This window comes from Filicampus tigris, chromosome 12 (assembly GCF_054856515.1).
Source record: "Filicampus tigris isolate MCC_2025a chromosome 12, RoL_Ftig_1.0, whole genome shotgun sequence".
NCBI classification, from domain to species: domain Eukaryota; kingdom Metazoa; phylum Chordata; class Actinopteri; order Syngnathiformes; family Syngnathidae; genus Filicampus; species Filicampus tigris.
In genome coordinates, this window is record NC_141228.1 from 16,287,637 (window position 1) to 16,306,833 (window position 19,197).

The following is a 19,197-nucleotide window of genomic DNA, read 5'->3' on the forward strand; positions in this document are numbered from 1 at the left end:
GCTCTGTATCCCCAATCAGAGTGGCCAGAGTGCATTGTGGCACTCCCAGAGCGCGCTGCTCTGAATAACCAAACAGCCCTTACCAACAACACTGAGTACCCAGACGATTTGGAGTGTAGCAGCGCACGCTCGAGGTACATTTCCAATTTTTCCCTTTAAAAAAAGACTTTAAACAGGAAGTCAACCCCAAAATGTTCTTAATATGTTCTATGCAGCCCCGCTTGTCAAAATACAGTATTCTGATTAATAAAATAAAACAATTCAATAACAAATATAAAAGGGAAAAACAACAAATTCAATGACAATGGAATCTCCAGTCAAACGTGTTGTCTCATGTATAATATGTGTACAATATTGTAAGTATCTGCTCGGTTAAAATTAATGTATAAACTAATTGCATTGCTCACATTTTACTGAGCAGCCAGGCGCCTTGCCTTTTTTTCTCCCTGAGACCTTGAGAATGAGAAAATGTGCTTAACTTTTTAATGGCGGTTTCCAATTCATACCTCCACTAAGGAAGCTAAATTGTAACTATTTGTTGTTTTCCACTGAGGAAATTTGGTACAAGCATACATGTACGTCCTCGTGTGAAGTTTTTCATTGAATCTCCTCCCAATTGTGTCTTTAATGGGAACTTTGATTCCACTAGTAGTCGCTGTAGTTGTAGTACTAGAAGTAATAAATATTCCATTGTTGTCAAATATTATACACAACATGTAATTACTAATGACTTTTAATTAATTTGAATTTTGATCATTTCTTTTACTAGTATTAGTAATACTTTAAATATTCATTCTCGGATTTAGCTTGTTTTCTCCTTTTTAATTATATTTATGGACAATGTGCAATATGGGTATCGCTGGCATCGGGCCAAAACCTTGTCACATTTTGGTGAATTTCATATTTTTTTCAAAATTCTATACTATTGGTCAGTCTACACACCTCTGTGTTTTTTACACATTATTGACCAATCTAAAGTGTTGAAAATGGCTTGCTCTCTTTCAAGATGCAATGCTAATGGTTGAACAAACTTGCCGTTTTTGGTGTCTCCTGAAAAGTGACTGTTTTGGGGGTACAAGGTTTTGACCCAACACCAGTGGTATGCTTGTGCAATAAAAAAAAAAAAAAGATTATCATAATAATAATTTATTTTTTATTTTAATGCTTTTAACACATCAAGGGTGCCAATAATTATGGAGGGCACTGAAACACACACACGCACACTTAATTATATCATGAATAAATTGCTGTTTTTTATTGTTGTTTTACATAGCACAGCACTGGCAATTTCATCCCACATACGCCCTCTACAGGCCACCTTGGAAGTAATGACACGAGCCACCTTGCTACGCTGCGCTAATGCTTTAATATCTTATGATTACTTATCACATATAGAATCAACATAACTAGAGAGTACTTCACTGAAACCTTTATGAATTTAACCTTGACTGAAGCCATTATGGGCCTCGATTTTCAACCAAAACAACGTCATCCTCATCCTCAAAATTTGTCAACAATCAGAACCTCATCAAATATTTCTTGTATGACTTTAACACAAAGATGGTGCCAGTCGTGGTTATGAACTATTGTGGTTTTATTGTGAACAACAAGGGAATTGAGTCATTTTTATCATGTATATTCTCCGTTTATAATCATGATCGACAGTTTGCATGTGTCCCTCGAATCCTGTCATCAAGGGGTAAGTGCGACCGTAAAGTAATAGTTCAGTGACGTCACTAACAGCATTTTGCCTTTCTTCTAAGGAGGCTGAAACAGTGGCTAGGTGCAAATATTTACACCGGTATTTCATCATAGTAATGTGTGTAGTTGGATGATGTCAACTGTAACATTCCCACTTTGTCTTATTGACGTAAAACTGTCTACTTCATTGTCCACCATGTCAACACGCACACATTTTTTAAATATTATATTCAATTGTGACATAAGATGTTTCAGCCCAACAACAGTGAAATACATTACACCAGACACTGGCGCTGACATAATCTAATTATCGGACTACAGAAGGACCTGAAAAAAATATCAATTTAAATTTGGGACTTATGAGGCCTCGGTCTGACACCAGCGATATGTATATACATTTATATACTATAAATACATAAAGAAAAAAAAATTAAACTGACCCAAACTTACCTGAGACATTAAAAAAAGAACAAACTAATTCAAGCAGGTCTCTGATTTGGTTGTGGAAAAACAACCTTTGTATCCGCTTATCACAGAGGCAATAATTAGTATCTTAAGTGTGCTTTTTTTCACTGATATGACATATTAGTCATTCTGGCAGATCATTTGGTTAGTTTAGCACAAATAAACATCCTCTGCAAAAAAAACAGATGACCACATCAAGAGAGGCTTATTATGTTGCATGATGACAAATACGAGTGTGTAGCAAACGTGCTCATGAAATAAGGCTTGTCAAAGACATGTTATCAATTCACTGTAAATATATAATCATGACTGTAGTTTCATTTTCTATTCATCATTTACAACAATGATCCACTGCCCTTTCTAATCTGTTGTCTGAAAAGCATGTCAGCCGTTTTACAGGCATAAAATCCTCTTCAGTCTAAATAGGCTGGGAAAATACATATTTTCTTTACTCATTTTGGACATTTTTAGACCATGTTCTCATGTCAAGACACTCATTATAGGTCATTTTGGTGGTTTTGGGGTTTTGTTGCTATAGATGTTGCATAGCAAAACAGCAGAACATAAAACCGGCTACTGTATGCGACGGTGGTTTACTTTGGCTTCTCCTCCTAAAAACATCCATCCATCCATTATCTATACTGCTTCTCCTCACAAGGGTCGCGGGGCGTGCTGGAGCCTATCCCAGCTGTCTTCGGGCAGTAGGCGGGGGACATCCTGAATTGACACAAAGACAAACATCCGCACTCACAATCACACCTAGGGGCAATTTAGAGAGTCCAATCAACTTACCATGCATGTTTTTGGAATGTGAGAGGAAACCGGAGCACCCGGAGAAAACCCACGCAGGCACAGGGAGAACATGCAAACTCCACACAGGGAGGCCAGAGCCGGGATCGAATCCACGACCTCTGAACTGTGAGGCGGACGTGCTAACCAGTCGACCACCGTGCCGCCCCTCCTAAAAACAAACAAACAAAAATGATGAACAAACAAAAGAAAAGAAACAAGTAAGAACATGAAAAAAATGATTTGATTAGTACTTTTCCAGAACTTAGCAGATATTTCTTTCGGTTTACCTGCACAGTCGAATGACACCTAATATTAAGAAATGTGATGTTACAAAATAGAAAATGCTGAGGAAAATCAACATTTCAAAGCACCAAACAATTATAGAAATATTTTACATGAGTTAAATTACTTTTGAAATATTTTTTTTTTTTACAATTTTATTTCTGGTAATTAATTGTTAAGAAAATAATAAATTACATCAATTAGTTGTTACCCATTTTTAAAGTAATTGCTTCATCAATTTGTATAAAATTATTTTCAAGTAGTAAATTGCTTCATCAATTTGTATAAAATTATTTTCAAGTAGTAAAGTGAAACAATATGAATAGTTGATTGACAATTATTAAAATAAACGTTTACACATTTTACTTGTTTTTATTATTTTATGGCTTTTTAAAATTCATTCATAAAATCACATAATTGGTCAATTGATTTTTGATGTGATAAATAATAAGCAAACAATTCGGGTTTTCTACCCTCATTAAATAGTTAAATAATATCCAATATTTTTAGTAGTTGTAAACAACGTGTAATACTTTGCTTATCAGATTAAAAAAAGTCAATATTTTTAATTGTATTTATTATATAGTTTTTATTTCTTTCATGTAGTCATTGATTAATTAATTCATTAAGTGAATTATTTTATCAAAATTATGAATTGTTAAAAATATACGTATTAATTTAACACATTTTGTCGATATTATAAAATTTTTTAGTTGATTTTATGATAAAGAATAAAAAGAACCAGTTGTTTTATTATTAAATAATTGTTTGTGATTATAATTTATTTTACAATAAATTTTAAATCGTAAAATTAAACGAGAATGATGAATCAATTCAATTTTGAAATACACATCTTTCGCTTTACATAATTTGCTTGGACGTTTGCTGACGAAACGTTTGCCCACGAATGCCCTTGAGGCCCCTCCAAGGCTGCAGGGGGCAGCACCTGCCTGTGCACGTCACAGTGAACGTCTCGCTCGCACGTTAGAGTGCGTCACCCGTGCAATAGAAGAAGAAAGCCCTGTAGCCAGAGAGGAGAGGCTAATGTACGTCCACTACTGTACACTTGGAAGAAGCCCGCACCGCGACGACGACTATGATTGACCGATTCCGAGGAACTTTCCTCGGGCAAGTCCTCACTCTCGCACGGTTCACCTGAAGTGAATAAAAATGAAGAGCACAGAGCTGTCTCGGCGACTGGAGGGAATGGCGGTGGGCCAGGAGGAGCGAGCCTGCCGGACTTCTCGCCATTTTTCGTACACGAGAAAGCTGCCGTGTGTGGGACTCTTGAGGATATTATTTATTGCTTTTATCCACACGGCGCGGGCGAACAAACAAGGTCTGTATAACGGAGGAGAAGGAGGAAGGGACACGGGTTAGCGAAGCTCAAGTGAGCTAGCGTAACTTCATTGTAAATTTTTTGTAAATCATTTGTTATGAAGGCGAGCTGTTAAATCAAGACTGACTTTTGTTTTTTACCGTAATGACGATAGCAGCCTGGTTTGAATACTGGCTGACGTTCCGCTACGTTGCGGTTGTGTTATAAAGCTGGTATGGTTAGCATCGCGGCGCTACCTTAAGGTTAAGTCAGGTGGCCCAGGTGAAAGTTTGTAAACGTGGCCCGGCTTGGCTACTATGGTGGGGAAAAGAAAGGCATAAATGACAGCCGTGTCATTTCTGTTCCCGGCTCGGGTGTCCGGACGCTGGCAGGTCATGGTAATCCACGGCCAGTGGACAGCTACCCCCCTGTCAGGACCAACTCCTCGCGACTTTCCCTGCAACATTTAATTACTAACTTCACAGGAGGACGCTGGCGTTATTATGTGATTTAAAGAGCAAAATAAATCGTCACTTTCACTTTGTGGAAGGCTGCGTTTGAAATGGTCTGAAATGCGTTGTTTTCATGGTGATTTTCGCTTTCGTAAAATGAACGACATTAACAAATCGTGTCTTGCATGCATGAGATACACAATACGGTTGGATGCAAATTTGTTGCCGTAAAATGAGAGAAATCAAATGAGCCCTCTGTCTTGATTGGTTAAATGTGATATTTTTCACAAAACTATACTATTGGTCAGTCCACGCGTGTGGGTATTTTATTTTACTAATTAGACTGGTCAACAGCAAAATTGAATCAGATGACTTTGTGTGTCCGTAAATATATGCATATAGTTTGACGTGTTGACGTTTCAGAAAAAAAAATAACCTGCTGCTGGACATAACCCTCAATTCATAAATATTACCCAATATATTATTGTTAATTATTATATTATATGGTTATGAAAACCCGATGTGCTAGAAAAAACAAGGGCAGATTCAGAAAAGTGATGATTTTGGAGATACGGGGATTCTGCCTGATCCCAGCAATATGCGAAGTTTGTTGTACAGGTTTAAAGGAACCGCTCAAATCAAACACGAGCAGTTTCCCGAAGCCAGTCAACATCAGATTTGTTCAGTTTTAGAAAGAGTTTGTCATTGTAAAAGGAACAAAATCCCCAAATCAAGCTATAGAATGTATTTTCACATTCAAAGAAACTGCTGTAGCATAATCAGTTTGAAGACGCTTGTCAACCTCTGATTTGCCTGGCTTTGGGAACAATTTGTCATCGTCTACAAATAAACTTTTGCAAAGTGTTGTTTGGCTTGCCAATTTTGAAGAAACCGCTAAAGACGAACATGAGTTTCTGAAGCCACTTGACCTCCGGTTTGTTGGGGAAAGACCATTTAAAGATTGAAAGCAAATAGAATCTTAAAAACAACTCTAAAATGTACAGGGAGTCAGTGAAGGGACGCCAGAGTAGGAGTTATGTGCTCCCTCTTACGAGTACCAGTCATGAGGCAACCAGCAGCATTTTGGACTCCTAACTGGAGAATCTTGATGGAGGATTGGTTGACTCCAACATAAAGTGCATTACAGTAATCAAGCTGAGATGTGACGAAGGCAAGAATTGTTTCATAGTGCTGTTGATAAAGAAGAGGCTTTACCTTAGCCAGCTGCCTAAGATGAAAAAAAAAATGGGTTTAACGACAGCACCAATTTGCCGGTGCAATTTAAAATCACTGTCCGATTTAAGAACCAAATTTGCGAGCGTTGCCTTCAGATAAGGCCCCAGGGGGCTTGTTGCTTGTATGTTTTGCTTGTATGTCCTATCTTAATTGATGTTTCAAAAGTTACAAAGAAATATATTGTCTTGTATATATATTTTTATTGATCAGTTTATAAATTGGTTATCGTAATTTTGTTCTGCCAAATATCAGAATCAGCATCGGTCGGATACTACTTGAAACTCGGACGGAATAGTTACACATTTATCATGGTCCACTGTAACTTTTGTGGCTGTTATATCGTGACTCCATTTTTTTGTCTTTCGCAATGCAAACTGACAATAAGCAAACGTGTCATTCCACCAAAAAAAAAAAAAAAAAAAAAGGCCTTGCGCTAGCCAAAATGTGCTGAAACACATTCACTGCCTCACAAGCTCAAGTACAAAGTATCTGTTTCTCAGCTAATGGAGCTATGATATGTTTGCACAGGGGGATTATTTTCGGCTGTGCTAAGCCACTTTAATTGGAAGTACGCACTCTCGCCTTCATGAGTTGATTTAATGTATCCGTTGTGTGTTAGCGTTTTCCTCCAATGATAATAACCGGGTTCTGATTTCGCTGGACGAAAACAGCCACGCGTGATCCGATTTCGACGGTGTCAGGTGATGCGAGCGAAAAGCCTCGTAAATCCCGAGCGGGCTCCCGTTTACGCTTCACTTAAGAATAACGGCAAAGTCAAGCATTGGTGCTGTCTGTCAAAGTAATTGTGCGGAACTCTAAATTCCATACAGTGTACTAAGTGTTGTTTTTGAATTGTAACTCCCACCGTAAGAAGTAATTGTCTGCAACGTAAAGGCAAACACTTTATATGGGACGGTCGTTGCCTTATGTCCTGGTCAGCAGGCCGTGGACTTGGATCGCTAATGCTAAAAACAATGCTATCAGCAAAGAAATGTTGTCTGTGGTGCTTGAGCATTGATCTGTGGCAATGAAGTCATAAGAGACCCATGTTAAGGACAGAATGAAAATTCTCTCGCAGTGTGAGTCGTTGTCTTATCTTTAGCAATAGTCACAATCTAACGAGAACCAATGCAATAATGGGAAAGAAAACAATCTGTATATTTTGGACCAAAGAGTAAAAATACATTTTTGTCACTGTGTGAATCTTGCAAACGTCCCTGCTGATTTCTGTATGTACAAGAAAATATTACATAGACAATGCGTGATTGATTGTGCATATTGTGCGTAAGTGTTCAATTCTCTTGTAAGACGCAAGTTTTATCCTTTTCGTTCGTCTGCGATGCTAATTTGCCTTTTTTTTGTTTTTTTTTTTGTTTTATCTTTCACAGCATTCATTCAGTGCGACACAGTACTAGAGGTTCTACATTTTGGTGATGGAGGTGCTTTACCGGTAAGATGTCACATAATGCTCTTTTTATACAGAAACATTTTAAAAGATTAAATTGGACAGCGATACAAGGCTGGATCCAGACTGTGAGGTGACATTTCTGCAGTTATAGTGTCATCCAAAAGAAAGTTGAGATCCCTATTTGAAATATTTGGTGAATTCAGTCTGTTCTTTTTCTTTTTCTTTTTCCATACAATGACACGTCACGATGACTATACAAGCAATATGGCCTCTTTTTACATAATGTAGGTGTGTTCCTCTAACAACGTTTTACTGACTGCGCCCATCTTGTCCTTTTTGCAGGCGGACTCTGACATCAATGTTAGTTTATATCAACAAAGGTATGTATACAGGTGTTCCGCTGGTCACTTCAAGTTTCTAGAGTTTTATTATCCCCACTCTGGATGTTATATTTTCAACTGCTCCCGATTGTTTGTGTAGTTATTCATCCAAGGACGTTTTCCCATTAAAATAGGACAGCAATCCACCTAAAATTATTTCCTGTCAAATGATTCTAAAGTAGATTATTCCATTGATTAATGGAATAATCGCTTATGCAAAATATTTTTCCAGATTATTATAATTAACAGATTCATTTGATTATTTGGTGTTGGGGCTGTATGTGATGACAATTTTAGTAATCGATTAATCTGTTGATAATTTTTCAATTGATCAATGAATTAGATTTAAATAAGTTTAATTTCCATCCCTATACTGTAAAACAGGACATTTTTTCAAATCGACAGTGCAGAAAATAGGGAAAGGCTGATAATCAAAGGTTTTGCACAATTTTAAGTTAAACAGCGTCTCTAAATGAGAAGTCGATTATCGAAGCTGTTAGTTAATTCAATAATCGATTAATCGTCAGTTAATTAAATGTTGCACATATGTTTCCAGTCGCCAAATCTCGTAAACAATTCCCAAATTCACCTAATTTTCAAGGTTAGACATTTTTAATTTGAATCCATTTCGGTAATTGCATTTGATTAATCAATTCCGCCAATCAGTAGTATTTTTCAGACGTGTATGTTATCACGTGGGTTATGCAGCCAATCGGGTGCCAGTATTGCTCATACCGGCACCCGATTGGCACGAACCCGGAAGTGGCGAGCTTTTATGCTACACTGGCAAGCAAAATTACATTTTAAGGTGAAACGGCTTATTATTTTGCAGTGAAACAAGACCAGGAGATAGCAAGGAACTTTTAGCACCATTCCATGCTCACCATTCCTCACCACATACACAACGAATGGCGTTGACGGCGCAATGCACCCAGCGAAAGGACTTCAGGAGCCGCATGAAACCGGCCAAAGAGCCGCATGCGGCTCGCGAGCTGTAGGTTGGCCAGGCCTGCTTTAAATCCTATCTGGCAGACAATGTGTGTTAAACGTGAGTCCCACTGTGCGCCCAAGGCACTTATGGGGTTCCATAGGGTTACATTTTAGGGCCCTTTGCTTTTCTCCTTACATTTGATGCCCCTGGGCTCCAAACTTGTAATTGGCCCGTGCCTAGTTGAGTATAAACACATAAATTTGGATTTGAACATAATACCACACCGCCGTGATGCAATGATGTTCACATGAGCTTAATGCCATTTCAAACGACCTCAATAAATTGACAAATTTGATGTGCTGACAAAATCCAGAGTTGGGTCTGCCCTGTATTTGTTTACAGAGTAGGGGGCCGTTTCAGTTCTGTCCTTTACCTTCTACGTTCCGCACCAAAATATTGGCACACATGTACCATTAGACTCGTAATAGCTGCAGTGAACATTCCTTCTGCACCCCAGTGAAGTGGGTCACTCATTGATTTTGTTTTTATTTTTTTAATTAACCCTAAGTGACAAATGTGAGTTGTAATTTTATAGCCAGATTTGAGTTGTGTCCCATCAGCTGATCACATATAGTCCCAGCAAAAAAGGAGAAAAGAAAGTTGACACATTTTTGGAACATTGATGCAGGATCTGAGTGTCCATCTTCATGCCCACCGTGTGTTCAGTGTCGGGCACAAGCAATGAGGCTTGACTGTACGGCACGTTCCAATCGGTAAAGGATTATCTCGCGCCTGCTCCCCCACACTGTGGGAGAGCAAATTTTCATTTTCATTTTTGGTTTTCCCTGAAGCAAAAGTTAATCACTATCTCCTGCTCTGCGGGCGTGTCCATGGGTAGGAAGACCGATGTCATTGTTGGCCAGTTTAAGTAAAAAAGACTTGCCACATAGTTGGACGAAATATGATTTGAAGGCCAAAAATATATTTTTTTCTTTTGCTTTTTGAGTCACATCTAGAACTGTGGTGTTTGGCCTTGAAGGCTCTGCTGGGTGCTGTTCAAGTGTTTCATGGCTGTTGATGTGAAGCAGTTTGCAGAAACTAGCATGTGGAGAGAAGGGGAATGAGCGGATGTGGAATGGGGTGAAGGTGTGACTCCAAGATTGTGGCCTTTTTCTTTCTTTTTTCCCAGTAAGTGGGTGATGCACATAACTAGAAGCTAGGCAAGCTTACATGGCAAATCCATTCTTGACGATCCTTTTTTGTGTTACTTCTGTTGTGGTAGAAAACATGTACACCCCTTTCACTTAGGTTTTGTAAAAAAAATAAAAAAATAAAAACAGAACAGTGCCTTACAGAACACAGAATCCCAATTTAATTTAGTTTAGTTCCTGCAATTGGATAACTAGTTGTGCATCGCTGTCTGTGCCAGCATGTGATTATTAATAGTCAAGGAGGCCAATAACCGATATTTGGAGCCCATATTTATTTTCAGCAAAAATTAAAAATATTGGCTTCATAATCTAAAAAAATAAAATAAAACTCTTAACTTTGTTGAAACGTCTGTAAGCATGTTTATTGAACAATTTTTCAGATTTGTATAATGTTTTTTTTTTTAATTATAAATGTTTGCCAACATACAAAATGGGTCCTCCCAGGGACATCAGCATGGCTTCAAAAGTTAAATGAAAACTTAAAACAATAGCTCCATATAATTATCTACAGTAAATAAAGTCCTCCAAAATTTAAAAATGACAGTAATGTTAAAAGGTCACTTCTTTGTTTTTGTATTTCAAACAAAAACAAAAATTGTGGAGTGTTCCCTGGGTCAGTAGAATCTCATAAAGTTAACAGAAAATTTAAATAAATAGGTCCTTGAAGTTAGCACAGTTTTAAATTGATTTAGTATCGTCCATCAAGATTTTTTAAAAAGGCAGATGCTGAAATTTGTCAAATCACTGAATTTTGGAGCCGATATGTATGTGAGTGTTTGTGAGTGCCAACTTGCACAGCCGCAAACAGGGTGACTGACTGGCAGGAGAAGGAATGACGCAGCTCGAATAAATGTTGCTGAAGTATGTAATCAAACACGCATGAAAATGGCCATTTATCGCATCCTTTTTATTAGAATGATAAGTCGATACAGTATTTATCGTGACCGATACAGTGTTTATCATGACTTGCCTACCCGTGGCAGAATTCCGCACACGGTACGGTCGTTCAGCAGCATTTGTCCGCGTGTTCAGTATACTCACGACTCCATTCTTGCCAACTCTGTCAATTCTATAGAGGTATCTAAGGACGCATTAGCCCTTTTTGCACAGAAAAAAAAAAAGCAATACAGCTGCCCTCTGTTTGCTTGTGCCTTTTACACAGAACCCAACATAATGAGGCATTCCTGTGCGGGCGATGCAGCTTCCTTCCATGTGCGAGGTAATTAAAAGTGTGACTCACAGCAACAGTTGCATTAAACATCGCACCTCTGCCCCGCCTCTGCGTCTTATCTTTGATACTACCTCCGAAGCCAGGAAATTTTCATGTCCCCCAACCCCATTCCATGTGGGCTTTCACACGGCGCACCGGCACAGGGAAAAGTGGTAAAATGGGCTGCTATATAAAATACTCAGCGCTGTCGCTTTTGTCCATTATTTTCTTTCTGTAAGCTTACCTGGTAACTCCATTCTAGCCAACTGTCAAATCTATTGTGGTAAGACTTGGGGAACACATTAGGTCCTTTCAAACGGAGAAACAAAAGAGCATTTGAGCAGGCCTGTATTTTGTATGCACACAACCCGACAAAGCGGGACATTCCGCCGGCGACAATGCGGCGTCACGCAGTGAGATTTAGAGTTTCAACGGGCAGTGATAGCGGCGTTAAACTTCACGCCTCTCTCCCGTCTTTCCACTCTGTCCTACATTACGCATCCCTACTTTTCACACAGAACAATGCAGGAAAAAGTTGGTGAAAACATGTGAAAGAGGCTACTATATCACACCCGTATTTGTCTGTTCGGCTTCTGTTGTCAGGCAGGCTTCCCGATTAGCATCATTTTATGACCTGGCTCAAAATTCGTACGTGTTGCCCACGCGCAACAGGAACTGTTTTAATTGAAAGTATTGAAATGTGTTCATCGTTTCTGATTGTTGGACCTGAGCAGATCAAGGAGGGTAAATTCATTCTTATGCCAGAAGCCTCTGTTCCCCCGAGAGGCATTCTAGTAACCCGGTTAGCCTGACATGCAGATCACAGTGCTCTTAAAATACTCCCCTCCCCACAACTGCCACAGCCGCCCCTCCTTAGATCCTTGGCTTCTCCAGTTACTAGCATTCAGCACATTAGCTCTGAAGCCCCAAGCTCAACACCGCTCAACCCCATTCACAGCCGTGGCACGTTTCGATTCTCCAGAACCCGAATGAGGGAAGCGAGGACTGAGCCGCAGATCTCACACACTGCCCCAGTCCAGTCTTTACACACTTTGGATGTCAGCGTGTATGTGTGTGCATGCACCTCCAGAGATGGAAATCAATCCCGTCCCTCTGCAGAGCACGTCACGGCCGCCATTGTCTGCTTCTACTCAATGAAAATGATCTCCGCTTGATTGTTTGACAGCTGTGTGAAGCTGCTGTATTTAACGGTTGAGTTGTGAATTATACAATGGCTTTGGGAGGATTGGAACTATAGGAAATGCAAGAAAGATGCTTTGCTAGGTTGCATTCACAATATGGCATTGTGGACGTGATTAAGGAGCGGCAACATTTTCATTGAACAAAAAGTCATGTTAAATTAGGTCGCTTATTTGTTTGAGCGTAATTTTCTTCTCTTGGCCAATAGCTGCGAGTGGATTTGCGTTGGCAATTAAGATTAAGCAACAGCTACACACCTAATTTACTAGTGCTTTAGAAGCATCTAGCTGGGAAACCTCAGGCATGTCCGAAACCTGCTGCCAGTTTTCAGAGGCGGGGCTGCCAGGCTCGTCTACCGCAGATGCCGGCACCTTCCAAAATCAAAGGTGCTTCTCTGACAAATTGTAATGGCATCTTCCAGAAACGTCCGAGTTAGGTCGACTGCAAAACTGCACGTGTACTGGAATCTGAGTGCCAAGCATACAACGGCAAATTAAACATTTTCTAAAGTTGTCTTCCTGTCTGCTGTATTACACCCTACAGTCTGTAAAGAACAGTTTTCCACAGCAGAAATTGTATTCATCATGACTATCCCTCTTTTTGGATTAGCTAAACTGGCCATGCATTTCGGGGTTACAGTTCCACCTGTGGTTTTCGCAGCCTGTCGTGGGGTTTGTTGAGCCTGGCATGAAGGTGACTGCTTAATAAAATGGGGAAAAAAAACCATACAAAGCCTATAATGTCGGCACAACTTTTGTGATGAAGTGTGCGCCACACCTCTCCCATGCACTTCAATTGATCCTATATTGGCTCCTATTACATCGAGGGCCTGGTCTATTTAAGATCCACCTGTCGCCGAACAGGCTAGGCGAGTTATTGTGTCTGTGTCCTCGACAACAGACGAGCTTCATGGCTGTTACTACCGCTCGCACGCCAGGCGGAGGTGTTCTGAAGAGTCGTGTGGCTGTAACTACCGTTCGCACGCGATGCTGCTGCGCGGACGTTGCAAACGGAAGCCATCCCAGTTGAACTCTTTCCGCACCTCGCGTGTCCCTAGGCGGGTTTGCAATGAACACCGACATTGATGCTGTTGTCTCCCATCTTTTTCTGCTCCTGTCACATCTCTCTGTCCCCCGCAGCACGGCCCCGCACGGTGGGAGCTGCCGCCCCATACGCTTCGAACCTCCAATGTTGGACTTTCACAAACAGTGAGTTTCTGACTCTTCATCACGTTCACACGCTTGTCGCGTCAGCATTGTCGGCTCAGCCAAAATACTAGAAAGCCATGGAATGCGTTGCACTCGACTGCACTGTTTGCTTAGTTTCACCTTTAGCCTGACTGGCGCACATTCCGCACTTGACAGCAGGTACACGTCCGTGCCACAGCAGCATGTCAATCAGGTCAACGTCAACCACATTGAAGTTCAGGGGCCACATTTGCCCAATTTGATGTCACGTTGGCCAGACCGGTAAAATCCTAGCATAACATTAGATTGTGGTTTTCTTCTTTGTTTTAAAGTTAGATATATTAAGATAATCTTTTGAATCAATGAACTCATCATATTAGAAAAATGTCTTCTTAAAAAAATGTGCATTACCTACATAATTAATTTGACCCTTTAAGATTCAGGAATTATTTTCACTACCATTTTCTACATGTGCAAAATTCTCCAAACCTAAACTGACTTCCGTACAAGCTAGATTTAATTTCCTCTCAAGTTGAAATGTTTGCCTGTATGACAATAGTTCTTTGAATCTTTGATATAAAGGGAGAACTATTTTAAAGTGTAAAAGGCAATGGTCACATGCTATAAATATGTGTGAATTTTATATATTTATCTTACCTAAAAATACCTAATTAGACTTTATGGAATTGCATAAACGATGGGAACCCGTCAAACCGAACTCTTTTATAGTGTCGCTATTGACTTTTAATTGTGTAATTGATTGCACATTTTTAAACTATTACCACAGCAAGGATTCATTTTCACAGAACTGTAAGCAGGACAGGTCCTGCGGGTCATAGCAACTGCTAAAAGCAACCCGCGCTGGGTTTTATATGACGCTAAGGTGATGATAGCGAGTCAATGCCGATTAATAGAAATTGTCATTGAGATTTTTTTTTCCAGGTATGAACTCTCAGTAGGCAAGCTCGCTTGCTCACATTGCCCGCCGTCCTCCAATGGACTGGCCCCACTCCTTGACTTGTTCATCCAATTACATTCAGCCACGCACTCATCCAATCTTAAAATACATTCATGGCTTCGCAGACGGTCAGAAATTGTAATACTGTTAACACTAATTGACAGAGCACACTGTAGCACATTATGTGTCGTAGCAAACCTGCACCTGCGGTATGTGGAGTATTGCAAGGGTTTAAAAGATCCGGACTGTCTGCGAGACCATGGAGGTGTCTTGAGTGTGGTTTGTGATTGGGTGAGTGACGCAATGGTGGGTCGACAGGAACGCTGTAGAATATGTTGTCGTTCATTTTCGCAACGCGTTCGTGTTCTTCACTCATCCACTGCCAGACACTTTCAGACCTTGTTTACTCCAACTAATAAATATAAATATGTCAATGGCAGTGAATGAGTTAATACCACAACACAATTGGCGATTACTCGACTTGAATTTTGCAGTGGTAATGTCGACTAGTTGGTTTGTCATCCTGCGGGCTGGAATGAACCCCGTAAGTGGACAGGTTTTGGCCCATGGGCCATATATTTGACAGCACTTGATGTAAAAGGAATCGTGGGGAAGTATGACGCCAGCATGCAGGGGTTCCAGCCTGTCACAAGCTATCCTCACCCTGGCCTACGACAACAGTAACAAACATGGCACTTATCAGCTGTAACCTTGAGAAAGCTCGCTTATCGCTTTTACCAAATCACGGCGGCCCTTGGATTTTTCTGTTCACTAAATCAACCTAATACAATCTGAACTCCATGAAAAAGGTTCAAAAGTTTGCGTCGACCTTGTTGAACAACTCCCACACGTGACTTTTCCAGAGTGCCAAGTGTTGAAATGTTAGTCATTAAAACAAATTATAAGTGGAGATCACCGTCTGCCTGGACGGGTTAGATCAGTTTGATAGTAACAGCAATCAAATGTGAGTTTATTATTGGATTTAATTAATTATTATTAGTATTATGAAACCCACCTGAAATAAACTTCGCCCAACCTGTTTCTCAACTCTCCACTTTTTATATTGAGAAAGTAATTGTGTAAATAATTACAGTATGTTATCGCAAAACAATCTCTAAGATAGAAAATATTACTTACCGTCGATGTACGAGGAAAAAGCATCCATCTCCAAATTTGGTTGTGTGTGCTCATAAGTATAAGTAGAAAAAAAAGTAACGATGCATGTTTTGGGTTTGTGTTGTGATTCTGTGGTTTAAAGACAAACTTAATTTAATGTATTACAAAATAACTCAAAGCAAGTATTCCTACTCGTCATTTTTGGTTGCATTTTTTGATTCAATTATTTTTGTTTTGTATTTTGTTTATTGATTTATACAATTTGTTCTATTTTTATTTAGTTTTGGGGGTAAAAAAAACAACACAATTTGGAGTAACATGTTTTTCCATCGTGGATGGCAACATTGTATGCAGATCTCTCTTGCTCATTAATCTTTGTTTCTTCCATTGACAGGCCTGTGGGGATGCCAAAAATGGAGAAAGTTTATTTACATAATCCTAGCCCAGAAGAAATTAGTTTGATATCAATATCAGCGACGACGGCGCATTTTCATGCCTCCTTTTTCCAGAACAGGGTGAGTACATACGTGTTATGTTTGTTTTGACACATTGCAGCTGATAGCATCTTACCATTTTTTTAATCATGTTGCTTCAAACAATGTAGCATGTGAGCCCCCCAAGCCCCCTCCCGCCCTCCACGCACACACACACCCCACAACTCCTAAATGTAGGAGATCAAGTGATTCAGGTATTTCACCTTGGGAGGTAATATCAGAAGTACAAGCATGAGAATGAGATCATGCGTATCTCCGTTCATCTGGGAAAGAGGTGTGAAGTTAAAACCCCCGACACGGCCGCCTCATTTTACCTGTTAAGTATTTCATACTCGATAATATCCCGCCTTCACTGGGCACCGTGTCAAAAGAAACCAGCGGATAATTGCCGTGTCTTCTGCTAAGGCTTTGATGAAACATTTAGTCACTTTGCCCCACCCCTGTGTAAAATAGGCTGATAGAGAACGTCTGTTCTCCCCTGTGCAGTCACACCTATCCCGTGTTTTTTTTTCTAAGCTCAGTTTAGTTTGATTCATAGATTATTTTATACACACCCGCAGCTGAAAGAAAGCGCTATAGATAAAAAAAAAAAAGACAATTGAGCAAAACATTTAAGGACAATAACACAAGAACAAAATTAAAAACAAAAGAAATACAATACAATACAATGCAATACAATATAGCGCATTTCATAACAGCTAATTAACGTAAAACACGATATACAATAGAGGACTCTATTCTCATGCTGGTTTTAATCGATGCAAGGAATACAATTTTTTTTTTTTTTTTTTGGTTGAGTGGCTTAATGTGCACTGTGAATTCATTGCATAGTTTGGCACCAGCGACAACCTCAGGAGCAGCTGGTTAGCTGACCTAGGGCACTGGTTAAGTGCGTAGGGATGAAGCAGGTCAGGGAGGACAGGCAGGGCAAGACCATTTCAAGATTTCAAGACAAATAGCAGAATATTCAATTGAGCTCAACCTAGACTTGTCTCATTTACTCTAATCTTTCTTTCTGTGTCCTCCACAGATAATTCCGCCAGGAGGAAACACGTCATTTGATGTCGTGTTCCTCGCGCGAGTCGTCGGGAATGTAGAAAACACTTTATTTATTAATACATCACATCACGGAGTGTTTACATACCAGGTAACACATGAAGTTGCACGTCTTTCATTTATCTTGCCCTTGCTGACTTTCTTTTTCCCCTCACCCATTTCTGAAGGTTTTTGGGGTGGGGATCCCAAACCCTTACAGGCTCCGTCCCTTCGTCGGGGCTCGAGTCCCAGTAAACAGCAGCTTCTCGCCGCTAATAAACATCCATAACCCCTACAGTGAACCACTACAGGTAACCTAGAACGGCCAGCAAACTGTTGATGAGGTATTAATTGTACTATTATTAAAATGGCTTTGCCTGTGTGTATGGCTGGCTGGAGGTGGTTGAAATGTATTCCAGTGGAGGGGATCTACATCTCGAGCTTCCCACGGGACAGCAGGGCGGCACTGGGAAATTATGGGTGCGTGATTTGCACGTTTTGTACCAGAAATTGTTCATATTTATATGCTTTTAGCGTTTCCTAACAAGGTAAAACAACATGTTTGCACAAAGCTCAAGGTTTCTGTAAAGCATGCATAAGATGATAATTAAAAGGGTCTTTTGCCACCTGATCACTAAAAGCTGCCCTGTTTTACTATTTTATTTAAACAGTATGGCTCATTGCCTGTCTTCAAAACAGCAGCTGGAGGAGGTGTGCTCTGTAGTTGAAGTTAATGTTTGATGGACACGCATGGGGGTACTCTGTTATCTAGCTTTGTTGTCGTCTTCAAGCCGATCGCAGTTACGTTTGATAAACTATTACAACCTTGCACTGTGAAAGATAGAAATGTACGCGTACTGGATGTAATTGGCTATCTTGACATACTATGGGATATATGACCCACCACAACAGCTACAGCTTGGCAGCAGTCGAGTTTATTTCACAAAGATCAATTGCCCTGCCCTCCATACGGGCAAGAAAAAACTGAGAAAATCCAGGGAAAATTTACAGCGAAAAATGTAAGAAACCTTCAAATGGCAGGACAGAAGGAGGTGTTTCCTTCCAAATAGCATGAATATTTTATTAAATGAAGCACCACATGTAGACACCTTCAGGGAAGTGGTTCTCCTCAAGACTTGTCGCGTTTGGTTGGTGCAGTATCGTTCATAGCAGGCTCACGTCGACCATTGCCACCGAGCCCCCTCGCTGAGCAGGCGGTGAAGCTGCAGTAAAACAGGCCAAAATTCAGAGTTTTGTTGATGATGCCAAGTCGCTTGAAAATGCCAGATCTTCAGCCAGTCTAGCTTCCAGGTCATGAGCACAGAAATTTTTTTATGCATCGTAACATTCAGGATGCCTTGCCTGGAAGTAGGCATCTCTGGTTGGTTGTTAAATAGGGGTGGACGATATGGGCAAAAAAAAGAAATATCTCGAAATTTTTTCAAAAAACTCTAACGATAATTTTTACGATATTCTACAAAAAATATTTTAAGTCTGCACTTGCTTCACAGACCAATTCTGGATAGACAGCGTTTGTGAAAAACATCTGTTTTGAATTGTCAAATACAGCTTCTGCAGAACATAATGATATTCTATGACAATATTTAACAATAAAAAACAAAATTATGTATAGACTTAAATTGACTTTTGGGAATATTTACGTCATTTAAATGTCTGTTGTTATTCCATAATGATGTGACATTTTGAGCTGCAGTAACTTCTGGTGTACCACTGCCAACTACCAGAGCAATCAGAAGGAGAAAAAGGTGTCAACTACAGCAATCAGAATTAGAAAAAATGTATTTGATATGTGACGTGTGA

The 19,197-nt window shown here is 39.9% G+C and overlaps 1 protein-coding gene and 1 long non-coding RNA gene across 4 annotated transcripts in view; one reads left to right on the forward strand and one right to left on the reverse strand.

The window, feature by feature from the left end:
* Window positions 1–2,168: 2,168 nt before the first annotated feature.
* Window positions 2,169–5,009, reverse strand: LOC147138720 (uncharacterized). Its single transcript, XR_015088919.1, has 3 exons — window positions 4,816–5,009; window positions 2,959–3,127; window positions 2,169–2,883 (listed from the first exon to the last, which is right to left on the reverse strand). It is a non-coding gene; the product is annotated as an uncharacterized LOC147138720 (long non-coding RNA).
* Window positions 4,230–19,197, forward strand: part of tmem131 (transmembrane protein 131) — a 35,637-nt gene continuing 20,669 nt past the window's right edge. The window contains exons 1-9 of one of the 3 annotated variants that reach the window (XM_086046787.1): window positions 4,230–4,579; window positions 7,635–7,696; window positions 7,997–8,034; window positions 11,339–11,395; window positions 13,726–13,794; window positions 16,242–16,362; window positions 17,372–17,488; window positions 17,565–17,687; window positions 17,776–17,856. In XM_086046787.1, the coding sequence (XP_085902913.1) occupies window positions 4,411–4,579; window positions 7,635–7,696; window positions 7,997–8,034; window positions 11,339–11,395; window positions 13,726–13,794; window positions 16,242–16,362; window positions 17,372–17,488; window positions 17,565–17,687; window positions 17,776–17,856 (837 nt within the window). In that variant the 5' untranslated portion in view covers window positions 4,230–4,410. The remainder of the gene's footprint in view (window positions 4,580–7,634; window positions 7,697–7,996; window positions 8,035–11,338; window positions 11,396–13,725; window positions 13,795–16,241; window positions 16,363–17,371; window positions 17,489–17,564; window positions 17,688–17,775; window positions 17,857–19,197) is intronic. The other 2 variants (XM_086046785.1, XM_086046786.1) reach the window with 2 other exon arrangements.